General features: G+C 39.6%; 2 protein-coding genes across 2 annotated transcripts; both read right to left on the reverse strand.

The window, feature by feature from the left end:
• Positions 1-2088: 2088 nt before the first annotated feature.
• LOC119729467 lies at positions 2089-6005 on the reverse strand. The gene is made up of 5 exons (XM_038202033.1): positions 5837-6005; positions 5439-5477; positions 4025-4162; positions 3330-3480; positions 2089-2836 (listed from the first exon to the last, which is right to left on the reverse strand). Exons 1-5 carry the CDS (start codon positions 5904-5906, stop codon positions 2764-2766), a joined length of 471 nt encoding a protein of 156 aa, XP_038057961.1. The 5' UTR covers positions 5907-6005; the 3' UTR covers positions 2089-2763.
• Positions 6006-14926: 8921 nt separating this feature from the next.
• LOC119729466 lies at positions 14927-18786 on the reverse strand. The gene is made up of 5 exons (XM_038202032.1): positions 18624-18786; positions 18239-18277; positions 16821-16958; positions 16130-16280; positions 14927-15637 (listed from the first exon to the last, which is right to left on the reverse strand). Exons 1-5 carry the CDS (start codon positions 18721-18723, stop codon positions 15565-15567), a joined length of 501 nt encoding a protein of 166 aa, XP_038057960.1. The 5' UTR covers positions 18724-18786; the 3' UTR covers positions 14927-15564.
• Positions 18787-25764: the final 6978 nt, after the last annotated feature.

Genomic DNA, 25764 nt, shown 5'->3' on the forward strand with positions numbered 1-25764 from the left:
GTCAGACGTGCGGTAAATACATCATCTGTGTCCGCCAGAAAGAGTTGAATTCCAAATATTTCGAAAACAAACACTTCACAGACTAAACAATAATTAAGTATACAATTACTCCATTAAGTACACATCTGGCAGGTAAGTTAATCCGTATCTACAAACATATTTAGTTTAAATAAGCAAGTCAGCGTTTTGTCCCCAAGGACAAGTGAAATTTGCATCCATAAATTACACTATATGGACAGTGTTTACAAAGTCCATGCATCTTTCTTAAAAGTTAATGAATGAATGAAAAAGTTGGCCCATTTCTGTCCTTGCGTCTTTGCAGTTTTCGTATTTGTTGACGGAATCAAAATCAAACTGAACCTGTCACGTGTCAACTATTAATTTTTAAAAACTTGCGCAGTGTCTTAGCCAAGTCGATCACACGCCCAGATGATATATCAAAAGTCCTTTCACAGATCGAGTTTTGTGTCTTGATGTTCCCGAAGGCTGCCTCCCTATAGCCCAAGTGAACGGCACAATGAGCTAGATTGTCCGATGGAGTTGGTGACAGTCAGGGCACCAGACTTGTCTGCAGTATTCTTATTTGGCATCCCAGAGCTACTATAAGAAAAAAATATATTGGAGAGGGGGGGGGGGGGGTTGAGCAACAGATGCCCGGCCCCTGGGTGCCCCCCTACATTTAAAGTCTTGAAGTGAACATTTACCACTTGCCTTAAGTGCCCTCCGTTTGTGCGCCCCACGGTGCTCCCCCCAGTTTAACCCTAGTTAGTCAATGCGGGCTGACGGCAGTGTGCTACCTGGGAATCATATATATAATCCACATGTCATGGAGGGGAGGGGGCTTTTTCCTGTTCATTTTGTGCATGGCGTCCCCTAGCTGCATCAAAATATCACGTTATACGCCGTCAAGTTTTGTCCACGAATTTAAGTACTGTAGATGTGCACTCACCAAGGAGCTATGTTATAGCGCAGTAGTTTCAATTGAGAAACAAAAGCAAAGTATAGGTTTGTGGTACTGAATATAATAATTCACGGTAAAACGGCACCAGAGCACATATCAGTGGAGAAGAATTAATAAGGGAATAAATGTGTGCTCCGGAGGTTTTTATCACTCGTTTAATACCGCTTAGAGTCTGGGTGCTGATAATTACCCGAGCCGGAGGCGAGGGTTATTATCAGCACCCAGACTCTAAGCGGTATTAAACGAGTGATAAATACCGACCGAGCACATATTTATTCCCATTCATAAATACCTTATCCGTAAAAAAAAATTCAAATAATTCGTTCAAAAAATCCCGATTTTGTTCAACAAGTTCACTTCACGCTTTTTGAAACATCCCTCTAGCAAAATAATGGAGTGTTCAGCTGGCGAGTAAGATCTAAACAACCCTTTTATGGAGATTGACGCGCGCGTAACATGTTCTGCGCGATGTCACGCAGAACGCACCTGGGGCGTTGCGTTTTGAATTTAGAACTATAAAATTCTGACTCGCTTGTAGTGTTGCGCATGCCTACGTGAGGATTGTGAACGTTCAACCAATGAAACGGTAAGAGGCACTGGATTTTTAGGAGTCCACATTTTATTGTGACACTGAAAAAGTGTTTAAGACCAGCTAGCCATGTCTTTATCATCCGTTTAATACCGGCCACGTGACGGGCTCTCGACCAATAGGAATAGCTAAACTGTCTGAGGTATTTATGAATGTCTTATATTAAGCCCATCCTTTTTCTTAAATAATTTAGTATGAACACAGCAATAGACTTCATTTTGATGGCAAGATAAGAGGAAATTTCACTTCAAATCTGTTTCATTTTAAGGTAGTGTTATGCCTTGGGTAAAAATTAGAACCAAAACATCTATATTAGACCTGAAAATCAGCCATAAGGTCCGAGTCATGGTTCCAATTATTGCTGTTGTGATACTGCTGCTTTAAATTCATAGGGGTAGTAATGGATAGAGGGAGGTATATTGACAGAGGGTAGTCCAACAATAGAGGGCACTGTCGATACAATCAGGACAGGGCGTGATTATCCTTTATGAATTGAAGTAACAACAGAAACAATAAATAATACGAGGAGTCAAAGGTATCTTATGTAACTACATGTATTTTAATGAGCCGCTTTGAATTAATCACCGTTCACAACGTGTGCAAACATCCGGACATTCAATACAGTAGGTAGAAAGAAAGAGAAAGTCTATTCCTAATAGTTTTCATTTTAATCCAATAGGCCTAACTGAGAAATGATAAGTTTAGTCGTTTGGAATTTGTTGAGAGGTGTCAGTCATGAGTACGTTTTTGAGACCAAATTACCCCAAGTAACATCTCCCTTCTACTTTGTTTTTGCAAATGTGACGTCGTACCAATATAACCACGCCCGGTCTACTTTGACTTGCATCTTTATTGCAAAGTTCGTCATGATTCTTTTGAAGAGATAAACGACAAACACCAAAGGAATCGTCATAATATTTAACCAACAATGATTTTTTTTGTGGAGTTGGATATCACGCATGTAAAGGTAATGCCATGACGTATGATCACAAAATAGATGACCAAACAGAACAGGTTGCAAAAGGAAGCACGGTTGCCACCGTATACGTGTGCATGCACCATAGGTTATAAGTTTCTAAACACGAAAAAGATTATTCGCTAACTACTAACGAAGGATTTGGATAGCATAACATAATTGTCAATTATTAAAGCATACATTCTGAATCGCGGTCAATTTTGAATTTGAAGGGTCGCTCTGGAAATAAATGTATCCTTAGTATTCGTCGTTGTACATCTCAAAGATGATGTGGTACAAACCATGAATTCGCTTCCAAATCAGAGCGGTCCTGTGGACACGGACAAAAACATTAACAAGATTTTATCAGTGTCTTTTAGATATGCTGATCTTTCTCCCTTGATCACGTGAACAACCGCGTGAATCTAATCACCTACAGTTTTATACAGCATTATACATCAGCCTCAGTCTGCCAAACTCTGGGATGTATGTACGCTTGGTCAACAGATGTATCTTCCCCACGACCCCAACCCACCCCCCTTCCCCTATCCTGACTCGGGCATCGCACTCAGTCACACACTTTAAAAACTTATGGGAGCACTCGGCCGTACGTGCACCAGTGATTTCACAACTATGTCGGAGCGGAGTCGAATTTCAAGGTGATACTACCCTTCGATGTAACTATCTCATGCGTATTTTCTTTCCAAACACAAACAAGTCAATAATCACCCGATAATTAACGACTGGATTTAATCTTTTTAAAAATTAATTTGGTTATCAATTTAAATCAAGCTAGGTTTTGGTATTACTTCATTTTGACTTACTTTCCCTTCTTGTGGCTTCCATCCGGTAGTACAGTGTCGTGAGCATGCACTTCAAGCACGAGATCCCCGCTTGCGTCCAATGGTTCAATGTGCTCAGCATCATGTTTGGTCACAGTAACATGCTGAATCCATCCAAGGTTTTTCGACAAATCTGGAAAACATTGATACAAAACAGGTGATTTCAACTACTCTTTTAATTGCTACTTCAGATCCAATATTCCACAGGCTTTCATATACCGACATCACTCATATACCAAGGAAACGTTTTGAGAGCTTTATGGACGACTATTGTGCTCGGACCAATTTTCATGATTCGGAAAGTTTCATCTTTTTGGATAATATTTATGGACTAATTTCTAGCTGTGATTAAACGTGCACAGAGAAGTTTTGAGAACCGGTACATAAATGTTCATGACGATTACGTTCGTTTGTTTCATTATGTCTGACTCTTGGTCAAAATCAGCTGTCGGGCATTGAACAACCGACGTAGCCGGGCTTAATGGTCTTGAACAGACGAAAATGTGAAAATGTGAAAACTGGAAACTTCATTTCCATAAGGATGGATGAGAATTATTTTTTTATATTAAATAAATCACATTCGAATCTGTCACTATAAGTCTAAATTTGCAACATGTCAGACTGTTTCCTTTTATGAAAATTTCTTTTCATCTATAACTAGAAACTGATGGTCTTACGGTCAATTCCTTGGTATGATGGGTAGCCATCCGGTACTACGATCACATCAGGGGCGTAGTAACTCAAGATGCAATCCATATCCTTGTCCGTTACACATTGCTGAAGTAGGTTTCCATCGTAAACAATTTCACCAACCGCTGTCAAGGAACAACGATTTAAACCAAATGAAAGTACTAGCTGTTCGCAGATGTAGACTTTCCTTATCAAAATTGCAACTACATGTAGTGATTTCAATGTACAGTCATTAAACATTATACTGGTGCATGCTATAAGGTCTAACAAATGGACATGACTAGTCAGCTGAACTAACTAAACTCTGTGAAGATTGTGGCACCGCCTCGCAAAATATTCCGTATGGTTTTATTTTAGGAGATAAGCGTAAGCCATTGTTTAACAGAAAACCATGACGCTGGCAAATTCTCCTGAGGTGACTTGCTTGCGCTATGGCTCTGTGACGGTACAGGAGATGAAGCTATGTACGATTTAAAGGCAATTTACATGAGTAAATTTTGGGATTGTTTTTTTGGTTGCCGAAACAAAGAACGGTAATACAGTAAATCTGAAGCGGATTACTAATTATAAAGTTCTACTTTTGAGACAACCGTGAAAAGCACCCTTTGTGGTATGATCCCAGTTGTCACTCGGGGAAATACCTATGTGTAACCGATTGAAAGCTAAACAAATTTTGGTCAATTTGGTGCAGTATTTGAAAACAAAACAAAAATATTCCAGCGACATATCCGGTCCAACCATCGTCTGGGAAACGATGGTAATTTCCTATTTTATTGAAAATGACAGCAAAACAGGCGCCACGATTTCACACGATGCTTGATATAAACAGTCAAGTAGCACATTTCATAATTATTTTGGCAGTTCCCTTTGTTTTAATGTTTGTAAATGATATACGTTACCTTTAATGTCACCTGAATGTGACAAACATATAGAAAGTAATGGATCTATATGAGGAGGATAATATTCAATGAAACGGGCCGTAGCTAAAAGCTATTAACCGTTAACACGCCATTATAGACACTTTACCTTTACGTTACCATAGGCCTATACTGAATTATTAAAGCCTGTCTAATGGCGGATCCAAGGGTTGATTGGGATGATTAACCAGCCCCCTTCCAATTAACCGATGTTTATTCTTTACATCATGATGAAAACATTCACAAATTTCCTTCAGCTACCAATGTTATCGCTAGGTTTCACAAATCTTAATTCTTTGCTAGCGTTCAGGTTGGGTCTTTTATGCGTTGACTGCAACATCACATGCACCCTATGCCTATCCCCAATTAGCAAATCTTGGACGTCAACAACTCAGCCAACCCCCTTTTGGAAAAATCCCGGATCCGCCATTGTGTCAGGATTCGCAGACTTTTGGAAAGATAACACATGCAATTGTCGTATTACCACGGTGATCTGCTATGCCACGGTTCTCCTCTTTGCCATCTTCAAGAAAGCAAACAAAACAAAGTAATTATTTTGGTTATTTTGGTCTTAGTATCATCAACCAATATGTGCGAAACTATGTTCTACTAGCGCCTAATACTTATTTGTGTGTGTGTTAGTCCAATATACAGCTTTCATTAATATTATTTTCTGGTGATATTTCCCAATTTTTCCTATTTCCGCATTTGCCCTAAATATAAATGAAACTTTTTTTTTTACACAACACTTCTGTGTAGACCCACTGGGCAGCGATCAATATCGGTTAAACTTTTTGTCATAGAATTTGACTAGGCAGAAACGTTAAAGTAATGTCCAGTGGGGAAAACATAGAACAACACTCCTTTAAGGCTGTTACAAACCTTCTGCCTCGATGGGCGTGTTCAGCAACCCAACCAACAGAAACATACACAGCCAGGTAAAAGCAGACATGTCGTATCGTTCAGAGGGTGGTTTTCTTCAAGTCAGCACTGTATGGTAGATAACTAGCTGATTATCGTTCGATGAATTCCGACGATGTGAGTGGAACCAGCCTCGAGGTAGACCTTAAATAACATCTACTCGTGCTGATTGATTATGCAGATGTCGTGACGTCGTGACCACGTGATGCAACCAAACCAATAACAGCACGCTCCGTTCATTTGTCATGGGTTTGTTGGACATTTCGGGTTAAAACCGGTATTTGGCAAGGCCTAGTCCTACAATGGATTTGTGTGTGCGTTTAATTTGTGGTGTTGCAGAAACAATTCACTGAGCAATGAACAGTTGTTTAGAAATAAATGAAAGTGAACAAACGTTTTTCTGATGTGCATTTGATATTCTCAGGCCTTATGAGGTGGTGGTTTGGGGACGTCAATTTGGGTTTCTTGACAATTTCATCTTGTATCATCGTTAGAATCCCTCATTCTCCTGACGACGGGCAGAGCATACTAGTTCCTCCGGTTCTTTTTAGAACCACACATACTCACAAAAGAGATGTATTCACATGGTGCTACCGCAAACTTATCTTGTCTTAGTATCTTTCCACCGTGCAAACCTTCAAATGTCAATTTCATCTTGGCTATTTGATGGCAAAATTTCACAGCGAACGGACACATCATCCGGATTGGCTGGCAAAGACACCTGTATTGTCATATTAATCAGTCAGCATTCAATGTATTCCATATGGATGGCTAAAAATGGGCCTAATGAAAAGCAAAACAAAACCCACAGACGAAACTGATGCACATGGACTGAAACATGAGGGGGATTATTAATTGATGGGAATAAATGTCTTTGAATTTTTAAAGCCTAATGCTTAGAAACTAACAGGTGAAAGTGTGCGTTAAATTAACCAAATTGATGATTCGAAAATATGAATTTGTTTTAAACAACAAAATATTGTTTTTCAAAATCTATTGAAATAATTTGAAATGGGTTTGTATGAGTAAACCTTGCATCAGCTTTTTAATGAAAAAAAAACAAGAATATCGCAACTTTTATATAGTAAGAAACAATACTTATTTTAACCAAGGGCGTATAAAAAGGTCTATAATAAGATTAACTTTATTTACAGATAGAATAGGATAAAACGTGATCATGGAATGAAGAAATGTGATAAAATAATTATTTTTCTAGATACTAAATTCCCCCTATCCTTGTAATCATTGAAAATAAAACTAATTTTCAGTTGTTGCTTCTATCGCATTGAATTACTGTCACGCACATCGAAACGCCTCCTCACTATCTGTCTGAAAGTGACCTGTTGAACAAATTAGCACGCACGTTCCGCCCAGTCAGACGTGCACAATAGTAGATGCGGCGGGAACCAGCATGTGTCCTCGAAAAACTTACAGAATTTGCCTTGGCAACCAGGCTCTCCATCTTGAAGCTGTCTATCCGAGTTTTCCTTCCTTTTTCATTGAAACATAACACATTTCTTTCAAACAATATTTTGTATTCAACAACAATTCAAGTTACAATTTTCTCCTGGTACTGGCTGCTAGCTATCAGAAATAAAATTCAATTTGGGGGTTCAAGATTTTTTCACTAAACAAGGAATACACTGAGCAGGTAAATTTATTTGGCAAACTTCGATGTACAACCCATCTCTTCTCCCAATAGTTAAGTTTGTTATTATAAGCTTTTAAAAACCGTCCGAACAGTATTGTTTTGAGTATTTTAAGTTAGCAGAATTTTAAATAATTCTGTTGTAATAGCAGAGTTTTAAATATTTCTGTTGAAATATGTTAAATCGACAAGCGAAGGTCGGACGTGAGGAAATGCATCATATGTGTCTTCCAAAAAGAGTCGCATTTCGAAAACAAACACTTAAGAGAATGGGAAAATAATTAAACAACAATTAGTTTTTACTCCATTCAATACACATCTGGTACTTAGGTAAGATTATCCATGTGTGTCTACACGCACAAGCAAGACGGCGACAAGTGAAATTGGTATCCATAATTTACATTATAGACAAAGTCCAGGCATGTGTCTCAAAAAGGGCTTCTCAATAAATGCACATCTCCTCATCTTCTTTCGAAGTGAGTTTTAAAAAGTTGGCACATTTCTGTCCGTATATTTCTATAGTTTTCGTATTTGCTGTCGGAATCAAAACTAAACTCAACCACGTGTCAACTGTTAGTTTAAAAAAAACCCACCTCACTTACACAGTGGCTTAGCGAAGTCCACCAAACGTACAGATAAAAAAGTATTTCACATGTCCTTTCATAAGTTAGTCTTGTGTCTTAATGTTCCTGCAGGCTGCCTTCCACGCCCCTGTGCACAGCATAATGAACCATATTGCCTGAAGGAGTTGGGGACAGTCAAGGTGCCAGACTTGTATGTAGGTTTCAATTTATTTGGTATCAATTGGGGGTCCCATCGGAATAAGTGGCGCAACCAGGATTTGGTTGGGGCTCACATTCTTTTTCTCCATTTTTTTTTGAAGCGTGAATCTTTTCTAAACAAAAAATCCCAAATGTTTTTGGCAGCAGATAGATAATTTTGTGTGCGTAGGTATGTTTCTCCATTCCACAGGGGACGTTGAACAATAGCTAGATCTGAAATCTAGTTGAAATGCTAGATTAAATATGTATCGGGGGAAACATTCAAGTTACAATTTTCCCCTGTTACTGGCTGCAAGCTATCAAAAAAAAATTCAATTTGGGGGTTCAAGATTTTTTCATTAAAAAAGGAATACACTGAACAGGTACATTTATTTGGCAAACTTCGATGTACAAACCATCTCTTCTTCCAATAGTTAAGTTTGTTATTATAAGCTTTTAAAAACCGTCTGAACAGTATTGTTTTGAGCAGAGCAGAGTTTTAAATATTTCTGTTGTAATAGCAGAGTTTTAAATATTTTTGTTGAAATATGTTAAATCGACAAGCGAAGGTCGGACGTGAGGTAAATGCATCATCTTTGTCCTCCAGAAAGAGTCGCATTTCGAAAACAAACACTTAACAGAATGAGAAAATAATTAAACAACAATTAGTTTTTACTCCATTCAATACACATCTGGTACTTAAGTAAGATTATCCATGTGTGTCCACACGCACAAGCAAGACGGCGACAAGTGAAATTTGTATCCATAATTTACATTATAGACAAAGTCCATGCATGTGTCTCAAAAAGGGTTTCTCAATAAATGCACATCTCCTCATCTTCTTTCGAAGTGAGTTTTAAAAAGTTGGCACATTTCTGTCCGTATATTTCTATAGTTTTCGTATTTGCTGTCGGAATCAAAACTAACCTCAACCACGTGTCAACTGTTAGTTTAAAAAAAAACACTTCACTTACACAGTGGCTTAGCGAAGTCCACTTAACGTACAGATAAAAAAGTATTTCACATGTCCTTTCATAAGTTAGTCTTGTGTCTTATTGTTCCTGAAGGCTGCCTTCCCAGCCCCTGTGCACATCATAATGAGCCATATTGCCTGAAGGAGTTGGGGACAGTCAAGGTGCCAGACTTGTATGCAGGATTCAATATTTGGTATCAATGGGGGATCCCATCGGAATAAGTGGCGTACCCAGGATTTGGTTGGGGCTCACATTTTTTTCCCATTTTTTTTTTAGAAGTGTGAATCTTTTCTAAAAAAGAAGAAGAGATAAATGCCAAATGTTTTTGGCAGCAGAAAGATAATTTGTGTGCGTGAGTTTGTTTCTCCATTCAATAGGGGACGTTGAACAATAGAGGACAATAGGGTCCCCAATTCCCGAGAAGTCCCAATTTGGTTTCGTGTACAAAGCATATCGGAGGTCTTCCTAAAAAGTACAAACAAAAGAGGGACAATAGGGGTACCCGATTGCAGGCAAATACACACTTGTGTGCAATCGTGGACTAAAGACAAAAGGGTAAGGGCATAAACGAAGGGATCTATGATTAAAATTCGTGTTGAATTGAACAAACATATGCACCATATGCCTTCAGTGTCCCCCTGACATGTGTGCACCTCGTGCCCCCAGAAGTAACGGGAAAATGGCACCACCGCACGATTGTTCACAGGAAAAATGAAAGCGAGAAGACTTGAAGACTACTCATTTTTTATAAATTTAGAATAAACACAACAATACTTTTTGATGGCAGGGTAAGACGGAATGACACATCAAATCGGTTACCTCTTAAGGTAGTGTTATGCCATGGGTAATCATTAGCACCAAAAAGTATCTTAATTTTGTACATGACTGTATTATCTATCACCTGAAATCAGCCATGAGGTGCGAGTCATGGTTCCAGTTATTGCGGTTGTGATACTGCTGCTACAAATTCAAAGGGGTTAGTAAACAATAGGGGGCGGTATGTTGACTGGGTAGTCCAACGATGAAGGGCGTTTAGAGAAAATCAGAAGCAGAGCCGTATATGGGTGCATTGCAGTAAATCGGTCCGAAATTGCCTTCGCCGGCCAAATCACGATTTGCATGCCCTCGAAATCTTTAGTATTTGAGCATACTGTGGGCTATGAACTTGCAAAAATATGGGTGGAAGCTGTGCACAGGACTGTGAGCTTGTAGTCTGGTTCCGTTCCATTTGGATGAAATTGGGGCCCTAAAAGCGCTCTATTTTGCAATGCAGTGTAACCATATCGTTTTTCAAAATCGCGATGGACTTCAGGACTATTTTAAGGAGTGGTCATCTTCGGATGGAAATTTCTCCTAAAAGTCATCCGTTGACCCCCCCAAAAACTGAAAATAAAATGAAAGATGATGAAATAAGCTTTAATTTGATGTGTGTCTCCAACACCTTGGAGAGTTGTTTGTATTTTCTCCGAATTTCTGAATTGGGAGCATTTATCATTGGGGTCATTAGAAGTTTATTTACTGGTCTGCAACCATAGAGAGAGTTGCGACAACTTCAGACTGTTGAACCATAATGGCCGTTCATTATGTGTACAGTGCAGCGTGCGACTATTGTGTACGAATTATACATAATATGTTAACTATCTCTATAAACGGTTCTGATCAGGAGAGGGCGTGATTACCATTATCATAATTAAAGAAAAGGCAAACAAATTTAACAATGCCAGAAGTGAAAATTATCTCATGTAATTACATGTATTTTAATAAACCGGTTTGAATTTCTCACTTGTGGGATTTCAAAACGTGTGCAAGCCTCCAGACATTCAATATAGATGATTGGGAAAAAAACATAACTTTAGAAACAAACAAAAAGTCCATTCCTTATATATGTATTTTTCATTTTAGAGTTATTTATTGTATGCCCTCAATTGTTGTTGTTTTTGTGTTGCTTTTAAAGTATTTTGTGGACCAAGAATTTGAAGGTTTTTAAAGAAATATTGGTGGAAGCCGTGCACAGGGCTGTGTGCTTGATGTATTTCTGTGAAATTCGGATGAAATTTGACTCTATACAATTGCTCTATTTTGCAATGGAGCACAGTCAATATTTTTCAAAATGGCGACGGGCCACAGGACTACTTTTAGGGGAGATCTTCTTTTAATGAAATAAGCTTTTAATTTGATCTCTGTCTCAAAAACCTTGGAGAATTGTGAGTATTTTTCAAAATGTTTTGGAAGTTCGCGAAATTATCACTGAGGTCTATGGGAGTGGATTTACTGGTCTGCACCCTTATGTCACGTACCCTGCCATGTATCATTTCAAAAGTGTTCAGTTACTTCCGCTTCGATGACGTCATCATTCTTAACCCTCCTCGTGATACTTTGTTATTCATGCTAATGCTTGACACATTATGACCTGCACCCTGAATTTGTGACCAAAGCATAAAATATCGATAGTTCCAGTTATTGCGGTTGTGATGCTTCTGCTACTAATTGATGGGGAATAGTATAGGGCCTACATTGATTGTGGTATATAGAGGGTATTACACATCGATAGAGGGCGCTACAGACAATATGTTTACCCATTATGAATTGAAGTAAAAATTAAAACCATACATCAGTCAATGGTATCTCATGTAATTGTTTTATTAAGCCACGGCCCTTTTGAATTTCTCACTTTTGGGATTTTCACAACGTGTGCAAGTATCCGAACTTATTCAATACACACGTATGGAAATAGCACAGTAGTTGGAAAGAAAAAGTCCATTCCTAATAGTTTTAAGCCGATAGGCCTAATTGAACATTTATTATTGATGATTATTCGCTTTCATGTGGAATACAAAGAATTTGATGCGAGGCTTAAGACCACGTGACTAAGACCGAATCATTTTTAGTTACATTTTGATTCTACAACTTTGTTTTTGGAAGTGTGACGCCATGCCAAGCTATGTTATAGCGCAGTAGTTTCAATTGAAAACCGTTATCAAGGTATAGGTTTGTGGTACTGAATATAATAATTCACGGTAAAAATGGCACCAGAGCACATATCAGTGGAGAAGAATTGAAGTCTTATAAGCCCATCCTTTTTCTTAAATAATTTAGTATGAACACAGCAATAGAATTCATTTTGATGGCAAGATAAGAGGAAATTGCACTTCAAATCTGTTTCATTTTAAGGTAGTGTTATGTCTTGGGTAAAAATTAGAGCCAAAAAGTCTATATTAGACCTGAAAATCAGCCATGAGGTCCGAGTCATGGTTCCAATTATTGCTGTTGTGATACTGCTGCTTTAAATTCACAGGGGGAGTAATCGATAGAGGGAGGTATATTAACAGAGGGTAGTCCAACAATAGAGGGCACTGTCGATACAATCAGGACAGGGCGTGATTATCCTTTATGAATTGAAGTAACAACAGAAAAATTTAATCAAATATTAAATACGAGGAGTCAAAGGTTTCTCATGTAAGTACACGTATTTTAATGAGCCGTTTGAATTAATCACCGTTTTACAGATCGAGTTTTGTGTCTTTATGTTCCCGAAGGCTGCCTTCCTATAGCCCAAGTGAACGGCACAATGAGCTAGATTGCCCGATGGAGTTGGTGTCAGTCAGGGTACCAGACTTGTCTGCAGTATTCTTATTTGGCATTCCAGAGCTACTATAAGAAATATTATATTGGAGGGTGGGGTGGGGGGGGGGGGTAAGCAACAGATGCCCGTGCCCCTGGGTGCCCCCTACATTTAAAATCTTGAAGTGAACATTTACCACTTGCCTTAAGTGCCCTCCGTTTGTGCACCCCACGGTGCTCCCCCCCAGTTTAACCCTAGTTACGTCAATGCGGGCTGACGGCAGTGTGCTACCTGGGAAGCATATATAATCCACATGTCATGGAGGGGAGGGGGCTTTTACTGTTCATTTTGTGTAGAGTGTAGATTTTTACAGCATGGCATCCCCTAGCTGCATCAAAATATCACGTTATACGCCGTCAAGTTTTGTTCACCAATTTAAGGACTGTAGATGTGCACTCACCAAGGAGCTATGTTATAGCGCAGTAGTTTCAATTGAGAAACAAAAGCAAAGTATAGGTTTGTCGTACTGAATATAATAATTCACGGTAACATGGCACCAGAGCACCTATCAACAGAGAAGAATTGAAGTCTTATATTAAGCCACCCTTTTTCTCAAATAATTTAGTATGAACACAGCAATAAAATTCATTTTGATGGCAAGATAAGAGGAAATTGCACTTCAAATCTGTTTCATTTTAAGGTAGTGTTATGCCTTGGGTAAAAATTAGAACCAAAAAATTTATATTAGACCTGAAAATCAGCCATAGCATGAGGTCCGAGTCATGGTTCCAATTATTACTGTTGTGATACTGCTGCTTTAAATTCATGGGGGTAGTAATCGATAGAGGGAGGTATATTAACAGAGGGTAGTCCAACAATAGAGGGCACTGTCGATACAATCAGGAAAGGGCGTGATTATCCTTTATGAATTGAAGTAACAACAGAAAAATTAAATCAAATATTAAATACGAGGAGTCAAAGGTTTCTCATGTATGTACACGTATTTTAATGAGCCGCTTTGAATTAATCACCGTTTTACGGATCGAGTTTTGTGTCTTGATGTTCCCGAAGGCTGCCTTCCTATAGCCCAAGTGAACGGCACAATGAGCTAGATTGCCCGATGGAGTTGGTGACAGTCAGGGTACCAGACTTGTCTGCAGTATTCTTATTTGGCATTCCAGAGCTACTATAAGAAATATTATATTGGAGGGCGGGGGGGGGGGGGTGAGCAACAGATGCCCGTGCCCCTTGGTGCTTCCTACATTTAAAGTCTTGAAGTGAACATTTACCACTTGCCTTAAGTGCCCTCCGTTTGTGCACCACACGGTGCTCCCCCCCCCCCAGTTTAACCCTAGTTACGTCAATGCGGGCTGACGGCAGTGTGCTACCTGGGAAGCATATATAATCCACATGTCATGGAGGGGAGGGGGCTTTTTCCTGTTCATTTTGTGTATAGTGTAGATTTTTACAGCATGGCATCCCCTAGCTGCATCAAAATATCACGTTATACGCCGTCAAGTTTTGTTCACCAATTTAAGGACTGTAGATGTGCACTCACCAAGGAGCTATGTTATGGCGCAGTTTTTTCAATTGAAAACCGTAAGCAAAGTATAGGTTTGTGGTACTGAATATAATAATTCACGGTAAAATGGCACCAGAGCACCTATCAATAGAGAAGAATTGAAGTCTTATATTAAGCCCACCTTTTTTCTCAAATAATTTAGTTTGAACACAGCAATAAAATTCATTTCGATGGCAGGGTAAGAGGAAATTGCACTTCAAATCTGTTTCATTTTAAGGTAGTGTTATGCCTTGGGTAAAATTAGAACCAAAAAGTCTATATTAGACCTGAAAATCAGCCATGAGGTCCGAGTCAAGGTTCCAATTATTGCTGTTGTGATACTGCTGCTTTAAATTCATTGGGGTAGTAATCGATAGAGGGAGGTATATTGACAGAGGGTAGTCCAACAATAGAGGGCACTATCGATAAAATCCGGACAGGGCGTGATTATCCTTTGTGAATTGAAGTAACAACAGAAACAATAAATAATACGAGGAGTCAAAGGTATCTCATGTAACTACACGTATTTTAATGAGCCTCTTTGAATTAATCACCGTTCACAGCTTGTGCAAACATCCGGACATTCAATACAGTAGGTAGAAAGAAAGAGAAAGTCTATTCCTAATAGTTTTCATTTTAATCCAATAGGCGTAACTGAGAAATGATAAGTTTAGTCGCTTGGAATTTGTTGAGAGGTGTCAGTCATGAGGACGTTTTTGAGATCAAATTACCCCAAGTAACATCTCCATTCTACTTTGTTTTTGCAAATGTGACGTCATACCAATATAACCACGCCCGGTCTACTTTGACTTGCATCTTTATTGCAAAGTTCGTCATGATTCTTTTGAAGAGATAAACGACAAACACCAAAGGAATCGTCATAATATTTAACCAACAATGATTTTTTTTGTGGAGTTGGATATCACGCATGTAAAGGTAATGCCATGACGTATGATCACATAAATAGCTGACCAAACAGAACAGGTTGCAAAAGGAAGCACGGTTGCCACCGTATACGTGTGCATGCACCATAGGTTATAAGTTTCTAAACACGAAAAAGATTATTCGCTAACTACTAACGAAGGATTTGGATAGCATAACATAATTGTCAATTATTAAAGCATACATTCTGAATCGCGATCAATTTTTAATTTGAAGGGTCGCTCTGGAAATAAATGTATCCTTAGTATTCGTCGTTGTACATCTCAAAGATGATGTGGTACAAACCATGAATTCGCTTCCAAATCAGAGCGGTCCTGTGGACACGGACAAAAACATTAAAAAGATTTTATCAGTGTCTTTTAGATATGCTGATCTTTCTCCCTTGATCACGTGAACAACCGCGTGAATCTAATCACCTACAGTTTTATACAGCATTATACATCAGCCTCAGTCTGCCAAACTCTGGGATGTATGTACGCTTGGTCAACAGATGTATCTTCCCCACGACCCCAACCCACCCCCTTCCCCTATCCTGACTCGGGCATCGCACTCAGTCACACACTTTAAAAACTTATGGGAGCACTCGGCCGTACGTGCACCAGTGATTTCACAACTATGTCGGAGCGGAGTCGAATTTCAAAGTGATACTACCCTTCGATGTAGCTATCTCATGCGTATTTTCTTTCCAAACACAAACAAGTCAATAATCACCCGATAATTAACGACTGGATTTAATCTTTTTAAAAATTAATTTGGTTATCAATTTAAATCAAGCTAGGTTTTGGTATTACTTCATTTTGACTTACTTTCCCTTCTTGTGGCTTCCATCCGGTAGTACAGTGTCGTGAGCATGCACTTCAAGCACGAGATCCCCGCTTGGTTCCAATGGTTCAATGTGCTCAGCATCATGTTTGGTCACAGTAACATGCTGAATCCATCCAAGGTTTTTCGACAATTCTGGAAAACATTGATACAAAACAGGTGATTTCAACTCCTCTTTTAATTGTTACTTCAGATCCAATATTTTACAGGCTTTCCAGGAATCGACATCACTCATATACCAAGGAAACGTTTGGAGAGCTTTATGGACGACTATTGTGCTCGGACCAATTTTCATGATTCGGAAAGTTTCATCTTCTTGGATAATTTATGGACTAATTTCTAGCTGTGATTAAACGTGCACAGAAAAGTTTTGAGAACCGGTACATAAAATGTTCACGACGATTATGTTCGTTTGTTTCATTATGTCTGACTCTTGGTCAAAATCAGCTGTCGGGCATTGAACAACCGACTTAGGGCTTAATGGTCTTGAACAGACGAAAATGTGAAAATGTGAAAACTGGAAACTTCATTTCCATAAGGATGGATGAGAATTATATTTTATATTAAATAAATCACATTCGAATCTGTCACTGTAAGTCTAAATTTGCAACATGTCAGACTGTGTCCTTTTATGAAAATTTCTTTTTATCTATTACTAGAAACTGATGGTCTTACGGTCAATTCCTTGGTATGATGGGTGGCCATCCGGTACTACGATCACATCAGGGGCGTAGTAACTCAAGATGCAATCCAAGTCCTTGTCCGTTACACATTGCTGAAGTAGGTATCCATCGTAAACGATTTCATTAACCACTGTCAAGGAACAATGATTCAAACCAAATGAAAGTACTAGCTGTTCGCAGATGTAGACCTTCCTTATCAAAATTGCAACTACATGTAGTGATTTCAATGTACAGTCATTAAACATTATACTGGTGCATGCTATAAGGTCTAACAAATGGACATGACTAGTCAGCTGAACTAACTAAAACTTGTCGAAGATTGTGGCACCGCCTCGCACAATATTCCGTATGGTTTTATTTTAAGAGATAAGCGCAAGCCATTGTTTAACAGAAAACCATGACGCTGGCAAATTCTCCTGAGGTGACTTGCTTGCGCTATGGCCTCTGTGACGGTACAGAAGATGAAGCTATGTACGATTTAAAGGCAATTTACACGAGTAAATTTTGGGATTGTTTTTTTTTGGTTGCCGAAACAAAGAACAGTAATACAGTAAATCTGAAGCGGATTACTAATTATAAAGTTCTACTTTTGAGACAACCGTGAAAAGCACCCTTTGTGGTATGATCCCAGTTGTCACTCGGGGAAATAACTATGTGTAACCGATTGAAAGCTAAACTAATTTTGGTCAATTTGGTGCAGTATTTGAAAACAAAACAAAAATATTCCAGCGACATATCGGGTCCAACCATCGTTTGGGAAACGATGGTAATTCCTATTTTATTGAAAATGACAGCGGCAAAACAGGCGCCACGATTTCACACGATGCTTGATATAAACAGCCACGTAGCACATTTCATAATTATTTTGGCAGTTCCCTTTGTTTTAAAGTTTGTAAATGATATACGTTACCTTTAATGTCACCTGAATGTGACAAACACATAGTAAGTAATGGATCTATATGAGGAGGATAATATTCAAGGAAACGGGCCATAGCTAAAAGCTATTAACCGTTAACACGCCATTATAGACACGTTACCTTTACGTTACCATAGGCCTATACTGAATTATTAAAGCCTGTCTAATGGCGGATCCAAGGGTTGATTGCGATGATTAACCAGCCCCCTTCCAATTAACCGATGTTTATTCTTTACATCATGATGAAAACATTCACAAATTTCCTTCAGCTACCAATGTTATCGCTAAGTTTCACAAATCTTAATTCTTTGCTAGCGTTCAGGTTGGGTCTTTTATGCGTTGACTGCAACATCACATCCACCCTATGCCTATCCCCAATTAGCAAATCTTGGACTTCAACAACTCGGCCAAACCCCTTTTGGAAATTCCCGATCCGCCATTGTGTCAGGATTCGCAGACTTTTGGAAAGATAACACATGCAATTGTTGTATTACCATGGTGATCTGCTATGCCACGGTTCTCCTCTTTGCCATCTTCAAGAAAGCAAACAAAACAAAGTAATCATTTTGGTTATTTTGGTCTTAGTATCATCAACCAATATGTGCGAAACTATGTTCTACTAGCGCCTGTGTGTTGGTCCAATATACAGCTTTCATTAATATTATTTTCCGGTGATATTTCCCAATTTTTCCTATTTCCGCATTTGCCCTAAATATAAATGAAACTTTTTTTTTTTTACACAACACTTCTGTGTAGACCCACTGGGCAGCGATCAATATCGGTTAAACTTTTTGTCATAGAATTTGACTAGGCAGAAACGTCAAAGTAATGTCCAGTGGGGAAAACATAGAACAACACTCCTTTAAGGCTGTTACAAACCTTCTGCCTCCACGCTAGAGCTTGGAGGCCTGTGGCCTTCGATGGGCGTGTTCAGCAACCCAACCAACAGAAACACACAGAGCCAGGTAAAAGCAGACATGTCGTTCAGAGGGTGGTTTTCTTCAAGTCAGCACTGTATGGTAGATAACTAGCTGATTATCGTTCGATGTGAGTGGAACCAGCCTCGAGGTAGACCTTAAATAACATCTACTCGTGCTGATTGATTATGCAGATGTCGTGACGTCGTGACCACGTGATGCAACCAAACCAATAACAGCACGCTCCGTTCATTTGTCATGGGTTTGTTGGACATTTCGGGTTAAAACCGGTATTTGGCAAGGCCTAGTCCTACAATGGATTTGTGTGTGCGTTTAATTTGTGGTGTTGCAGAAACAATTCACTGAGCAATGAACAGTTGTTTAGAAATAAATGAAAGTGAACAAACGTTTTTCTGATGTGCATTTGATATTCTCAGGCCTCATGAGGTGGTGGTTTGGGTTTCTTGACAATTTCATCTTGTATCATCGTTATAATCCCTCATTCCCCTGACGACGGGCAGAGCATACTAGTTCCTCCGGTTCTTTTTAGAACCACACATACTCACAAAAGAGATGTATTCACATGGTGCTACCGCAAACTTATCTTGTCTTAGTATCTTTCCACCGTGCAAACCTTCAAACGTCAATTTCATCTTGGCTATTTGATGGCAAAATTTCACAGTGAACGGACACATCATCCGGATTGGCTGGCAAAGACACCTGTATTGTCATATTAATCAGTCAGCATTCAATGTATTCCATATGGATGGCTAAAAATTGGCCTAATGAAAAGCAAAACAAAACCCACAGACGAAACTGATGCACATGGACTGAAACATGAGGGGGATTATTAAATGATGGGAATAAATGTCTTTGAATTTTAAAAGTTTAATGCTTAGAAACTAACAGGTGAAATTGTGCGTTGAAATTAACCAAATTGATGATTCGAAAATAAGAATTTGTTTTAAACAACAAAATATTGTTTTTCAAAATCTATTAAAATAATTTGAAATGGGTTTGTATGAGTAAACTTTGCATCAGCTTTTTAATGAAAAAAAACCCCAAGAATATCGCAACTTTTATATAGTAAGAAACAATGCTTATTTTAGTTGTTTGTATTTTCTCCGAATTTCTGAAGTGGGAGCATTTATCATTGGGGTCATTGGAAGTTTATTTACTGGTCTGCAACCATAGAGAGAGTTGCGACAACTTCAGACTGTTGAACCATGATGGCCGTTCATTATGTGTACAGTGCAGCGTGCGACGATTGTGTCCAAATTATACATAATATGTTAATTATCTCTATAAACGGTTCTGATCAGGAGAGGGCGTGATTACCATTATCATAATTAAAGAAAAGGCAAACAAAATAAAAAAGCCAGAAGTGAAAAGTATCTTATGTAATTACATGTAATTTAAAAAGCCGCTTTGAATTTCTTGTGGGATTTCAAAACGTGAGCAAGCCGAAAGTGACATGTTGAACAACCTGGCACGCACGTTCCGCTTAATTGGAAGTGCACAATAATTAGTACAAAGTTGATGCGGCGGAAACCAGCCTATGCCCTCGGAAAATTTATGAAAATTTTCCTGGCTACCAGGCTCATCCTTTGAAGGCTATCTATCAGAGTCTTCCTTTCCTGTTTACGCGCGTTATTCGTCATGTTTATCCGCACAAAAAGAGTCGCATTCCAACAATTCGAAAACAAACACTTCACAGAATGAAAGATAATTAAATATACAATTACTCCATTCAATACACATCTGGTAATTAGGTAAGATTATCCGTGTGTGTCTGAGGGCATATTTAGTTTCAACGAGCAAGCCGGCACTTCGTCCCCAAGGTCAAGTTAAATTTGTATCAATGTAACAATGTTTACAAAGTTCACTCGTCTATTTCAAAAAAAAAATAACTTTAAATTATTTTATATTGTATTTTGAAAAGCAAACACACCAGACACATTGAATCGAAAATTGTTCTTTTATTTGGATATCATTTGATGTCAGATAAATAATAATTTTCACTATTCGGTAACCATTTGCGATTAGTACCCATTCGCGATTAGCGTTGCCAAAAATAACATCAGGCATCCTAATGCTGTCACGTCATCAAACCGGAATTTAGCTCTATAAAAAAATTTACACATTTTTAAACGTTCTTGTATTTGAATATTTCGATACGTTCATTTCATTTTATTTTGAATTATGTAACCTTTCTAAACCGAATCAGTATTCTATAGCACATATAAAACTGATGACGTCATCAAACCGGAAGTCCCGTGTAAATAATATGTAAAATGAAATATATCGATCCCAAGGAATGTGTTGTTCAAATGAAGAAGTTGTTAAACCGGAAAAGGGTTTTAAGATCAATAACTTGCGTTCCTGTTTTTGCATAAACAATTTTTACAACCGAAAAGGACTATGACCAATGAAAAACTTTCGAGCCCTATCACCCTGCTGCGTTTGTCACAAAAACAAAAACATCAAACCTCTGGTTCATTTTGATGTTGAGAAAATAATTATATGCTGTAAAAGTGTGTAATGTGAGGGATGCGGTGCCGTTGAAAAACAACAAGCCTTGCAAAAAAAATGCAAAGAAGGAAAAGAAAAAAGCCTAGTAAAGCTGGTCCCTGGATTATTGTGTCCATGAAAGTGGTCATCCGAGTCAACTTTGTGCGAGGGGTGATACTGAAGGAAGTCTAATTCACAAGTTGACGGGGAGTCAGTCAGTCAGTCAGTCGGGGAGTCGGGGAGTCAGGGAGTCGGTCGGGGAGTCAGTCAGTCGGTCGGTCGGTCGGTCGGTCAGTCAGTCAGTCAGTCGGTCGGTCAGTCGGTCAGTCGGGGAGTCAGCCGGTCAGTCAGTCGGGGAGTTAGTCAGTCGGGGAGTCAGTCAGTCAGTCCGGGAGTCAGTCAGTCATTCGGGGAGTCAGTCAGTCAGTCGGGGAGTAGTCGGGGAGTCAATCGGGGAGTCGGTCAGTCGGGGAGTCGGTCGGTCAGTCAGTCAGTCCGTCAGTCAGTCAGTCAGTCAGTCGGGGAGTCAGCTAGTGGGGAGTCGGGGTGTCAGCAGAGATGATTGTATGCTGGCCCTAGGCCCAGCAATAATATTTGTTGTCGGGCTACCGTCATCATCATTATCATTCTGCTATAATCCATGATGGGGGACGTTGAGCCGCCCAGACCAAGCGATCAGATGCAGACTGCCACAGCTGTTGCGCTCGTGTCGTGTGGCCAACTTCTAGCTGGCGCATCCAGGGTTTGCAAGGTCGGCCCTGGGTCTCTTCCAGGCAGTGTAAGGACTACCGTAGTAGTGAGTACATTTCTACTGATCTTCCTGCCAGCAATTATTACAGGTATGCGAACGAAGTGTTCAAGGGCACTGGCTTTCATTAAGGGCACTGGCTTTCATAAGCTTTCATGTCAGGAAAAACACTGGCAAGGATTACGTATGGTAATTTGAAATAATGCTTGTAATCAATAATGACCTTGCTTATAACGGGTTCATGATCGATGAAAGATTAAGTATAGATAGTGATATTGGAATTGCACCCTAATGCGCGTCTTGCATCAAAGAGTTCTGAAGGATACTTGGATGATGAAGAAATTCCCTAGAATTGCGCAGGTGTTGAAAATGACGGGGGGGGGGGTACGGGTATGGACTTCTCTATACCTTTTTGTCCGTTTTCTCGCTTGTATTATATTAATTAAAATCTCGGAGTTTACTTTGGAAATATACTCTCTCCATACACTTTTCAAAATTGTAAGTATTATGTTGGCCTATTTTAATGAAAATCACTTTTTGTTCCTCGTTCGGAGTTTGCACTTGCAAAGAGATACGCGTTGCCAGCAGACTGATTCCCCGTTCCGAACTCTATAAAGGTTAATAGGGGCGGAGAACAGTCATCCCTGCACTAACTAAATTACAGTCAAGCCGACAGAGATTGAAATTTGTTAAGTGTTTATTCCATAACTAAGCATGGTCCTATTTCGTCCTTCGATTTCTTTCTTTTTTGAAGATGGAATATCTTAACAATGTCTATGATTGAAAACAGCGATCAAAATCAGTTTTACCTGGGTGAAAATCGGATATAGAGTAAAGTACATCTTTGATTTTACAAAATTCTTCGAAGAAATATACATTTTCTCCTGGATACCAAACTTATACGCGATGATGAAAATATGGTTTCTTTCGCCTTTCGTGGCCGGTCTAGAGCATGCCAGCAACTCCAACAGAAATGTGATTAACAGAAGCGTATTGCTGCTAAATCAGCTGGAAATGGCTTCGGGTCGTAACCGATGAAGAAACAGAAAAACTAAAACTTTGACGGGGGGATTGAAAAAATGTATGGCAGTGAAGTGACTGGGGTCCAATATGCATGAGACACTTTACTGGAGTGGGAAACTCAAGGTTTTTTTTGCCAATTAATAAAGAACACCCTTCTTTTAACCTCCTCTGAATTCTGAGCTGGTGAGGAACGCACGTAAGGCACATGCCTCTAGTGGGACGTGTGTGCACTTTTCCCTTAGATACACCACTGCCGAAGCCCGTGATCTACATACATGTCCAAATAATTACATTGTTTTGGTATAAGTATTTCTATCCCAAAAAATAATAGGCCTACTAAAAGGGTCCATGAAATGTTACCGGGAACATATTTTGTGCATTTTTCTACTCCTCTTAAATGCACGGAACTATAAGCCATCCATTTTTGGATTTATTTTTTACAAGCTGGTTTACCCGATCATAGATCGGGTAGGGCGTAGTGTTGGGGATGAAAATGTGGGGAGTTAAATGTAAATGGGGGATATAGTTGGGGAGACATGCAGTTAAAGAATAGCAATTTCTGTGGTGTGATCTGAGGCAATTTCTGATCACTAAAACCAATTTGAGCAAAAGATCATCTGTGAAAGTTTTGAGTTGTGAGTAATTGAATCAGCTACATGTATTCTGAGCAATAGAATCATTATTGTAGGCTACAATATTTTTATTCGGGGAAGAAAAAGTGTGTGTGTGTGGGGGGGGGGGGGGGGGAGACCAAACAATGTCCCCCCTCAAAATGTGTGTGTGTGTGTGGGGGGGGGGGATTCCCCCTGTCCCCCGTCGATTTACGCACATGATAATTGTACCATGGCAACTGTCTGTAAATGTTGCCGTTGGTCTGTTAAATTGGCTTTTTGTGAGGCAGTCGCATTTGGAAAACGTAGTGAAAAGGTTACTGTAGTACACAGGCGAAGGCTGGTTGTACAGTTTGACAATAAATCATAATGCAATAAAACGTGAAGGTGTCATTTAAAATGAAAATGTTGAGTGTTACCAGAAAATTACAAACGGTCTGAATCATGGAGGAAGGTCATAATTAAGTTTCAGTATTGGACTCTTCAACAAACGTAAACTTGAACTTCTTACAATTTGCGAGACCGTCTGCGATTCAACTTTTATTCAAGTTGGTTCAACCATCTATACATAAGAACAAGTTTTACTCGGCCTCCGAGAAATGTTTGCTTCTGAAAGGATCCGAGACCGCGGCTTCACGTCCGTGGAAAAATGAGGGTGTCTTCCGCCGGGTCTGACACTTTTTCGTCGATTTTTTTGTGACTTCGTTTTAAGATCGCGATATTTGAAGCATTAATGCATCGATCCTTCGTTGACCCCAAACAGGCCCCCGAAATTATAACGCGACACTGAATTATACGTGGCGGGCAGCGAACTCACAACGCTCAGCCTTGGTGGTGGAAGCATGAAGCTGTAAACACATTATGGAAGCAACAGCACTCTATCACGCGACGTCACATGCTTGCGCTTCAAATAGCGAGCACCGTAGACCCAACCTCGTTTGCAGGGTGTGGAGCAGGCTGCAGTACGCGTTGCCATCGACAGTTTTGCATAGCCCGGAAATACTATGCAGTGTAGACTTTCGATTGGTCAGACCGCGCAAGGCATACTAATGTGTGGTCCTTCTGAGTATTCGTTGCACTCGGCGCAGGGGCGGCAAGCGAAGCATATGAAAGAATAGGGACACTTGATGGCCACGCACCATGGAGAAAAAATATTTTGCCAAGGTCACCCCATGCTGCCGTTTGGTGAACTCTTTTGCAAAACAGCCCAGTAGAACACGTAAACGCAACCCCTACGTCGAAGCCGCTGACCTCGCACAGTCTAGACACGCAGAAAAAGCCAGCACAGGGGGCAGACAGGCAGTCAAAGTGAAAGCGCACACGACGGCAAATTCCTGCGAAAAACGCAGTCACGAAAAATCGACGAAACGGATCGCCGGTCCGTACGGGAAAATCAGGACGACCCGAAGTGTCCGACCCGGTGGAAGACACCCTCCGCATTTTTCCACGGACGTAGAGCGATTTTGGCGCCGGGGGAGCCCGCGGTCTCGGATCCTTTCAGGAGCAAACATCGTCTGGGAGGCGAGTAAACTTCTCTCTTATATATATAGATTGAGAAGTGCAATGTTATTTTAGCATTTCAAATTTCCCATGCTTTTCCTGACAAATAAGGGCGCTGTACTGTGATGTAAATTCAGGAAGACACTGTTCAATTTAGGGGTTTTCTATTCAAATTGGGAACCCAAAACTTTGCTCACTGAAAACATTATTTTGTAAGAAACTTTTGCTCATTGGCTTACTGTCATTTACTGTGACAGCAACGAACCACCAAAGACAAGAACATCTACTGCAGAAAATATCCAAAAGAAAATTGACAATTTTGATGCTGGAATAGCTGTGACATATAGACTTGGCCAAGTCTGGATTGCGCTCGGTCTGTGCCTATATACTAAATCCACTCACAGCGCATATCGCATATTACAGTACATAACGCACGCCCTCGTGCGTCGAATCCGGACCATCATGTTAAAAACGTACATGTTCATGTTATTTTCAAGTGATGCAGCAACCCATTGCAAACTTTTGCACCACATGTATGCACATGCTCTGCAATACATGCACACACATGTACGTGTAATGCGCATTCTTATACGGCACTGAAGTGGAACGCGCGCTGAAGTGTACCTTGTCGGGCATCTGTAAAGACGTAAACTAAGTGATTTTTTGCTACTTTTTTAAGATACCGACTTAAAGCAATTCCAACTTGAGTC

This window comes from Patiria miniata, unplaced genomic scaffold (genome assembly GCF_015706575.1).
Source record: "Patiria miniata isolate m_02_andy unplaced genomic scaffold, ASM1570657v1 HiC_scaffold_21, whole genome shotgun sequence".
Classification (NCBI taxonomy): domain Eukaryota; kingdom Metazoa; phylum Echinodermata; class Asteroidea; order Valvatida; family Asterinidae; genus Patiria; species Patiria miniata.

What these genes read in the sequence shown, in the direction of transcription:
- LOC119729467 (XM_038202033.1), bottom strand. Translation starts at nt 5,906, where the DNA reads ATGTCTGCTTTTACCTGGCTGTGTATGTTTCTGTTGGTTGGGTTGCTG. An exon ending in CACGCCCATCGAGGCAGAAG is followed by an intron (nt 5,478 to 5,836) that starts GTTTGTAACAGC and finishes GCTTTCTTGAAG; the next exon opens with ATGGCAAAGAGGAGAACCGT. An exon ending in GGAAGCCACAAGAAGGGAAA is followed by an intron (nt 2,837 to 3,329) that starts GTAAGTCAAAAT and finishes CCGTGTCCACAG; the next exon opens with GACCGCTCTGATTTGGAAGC.
- LOC119729466 (XM_038202032.1), bottom strand. Translation starts at nt 18,723, where the DNA reads ATGTCTGCTTTTACCTGGCTCTGTGTGTTTCTGTTGGTTGGGTTGCTG. An exon ending in ATCATACCAAGGAATTGACC is followed by an intron (nt 16,281 to 16,820) that starts GTAAGACCATCA and finishes AATGTTTTCCAG; the next exon opens with AATTGTCGAAAAACCTTGGA. An exon ending in GGAAGCCACAAGAAGGGAAA is followed by an intron (nt 15,638 to 16,129) that starts GTAAGTCAAAAT and finishes CCGTGTCCACAG; the next exon opens with GACCGCTCTGATTTGGAAGC.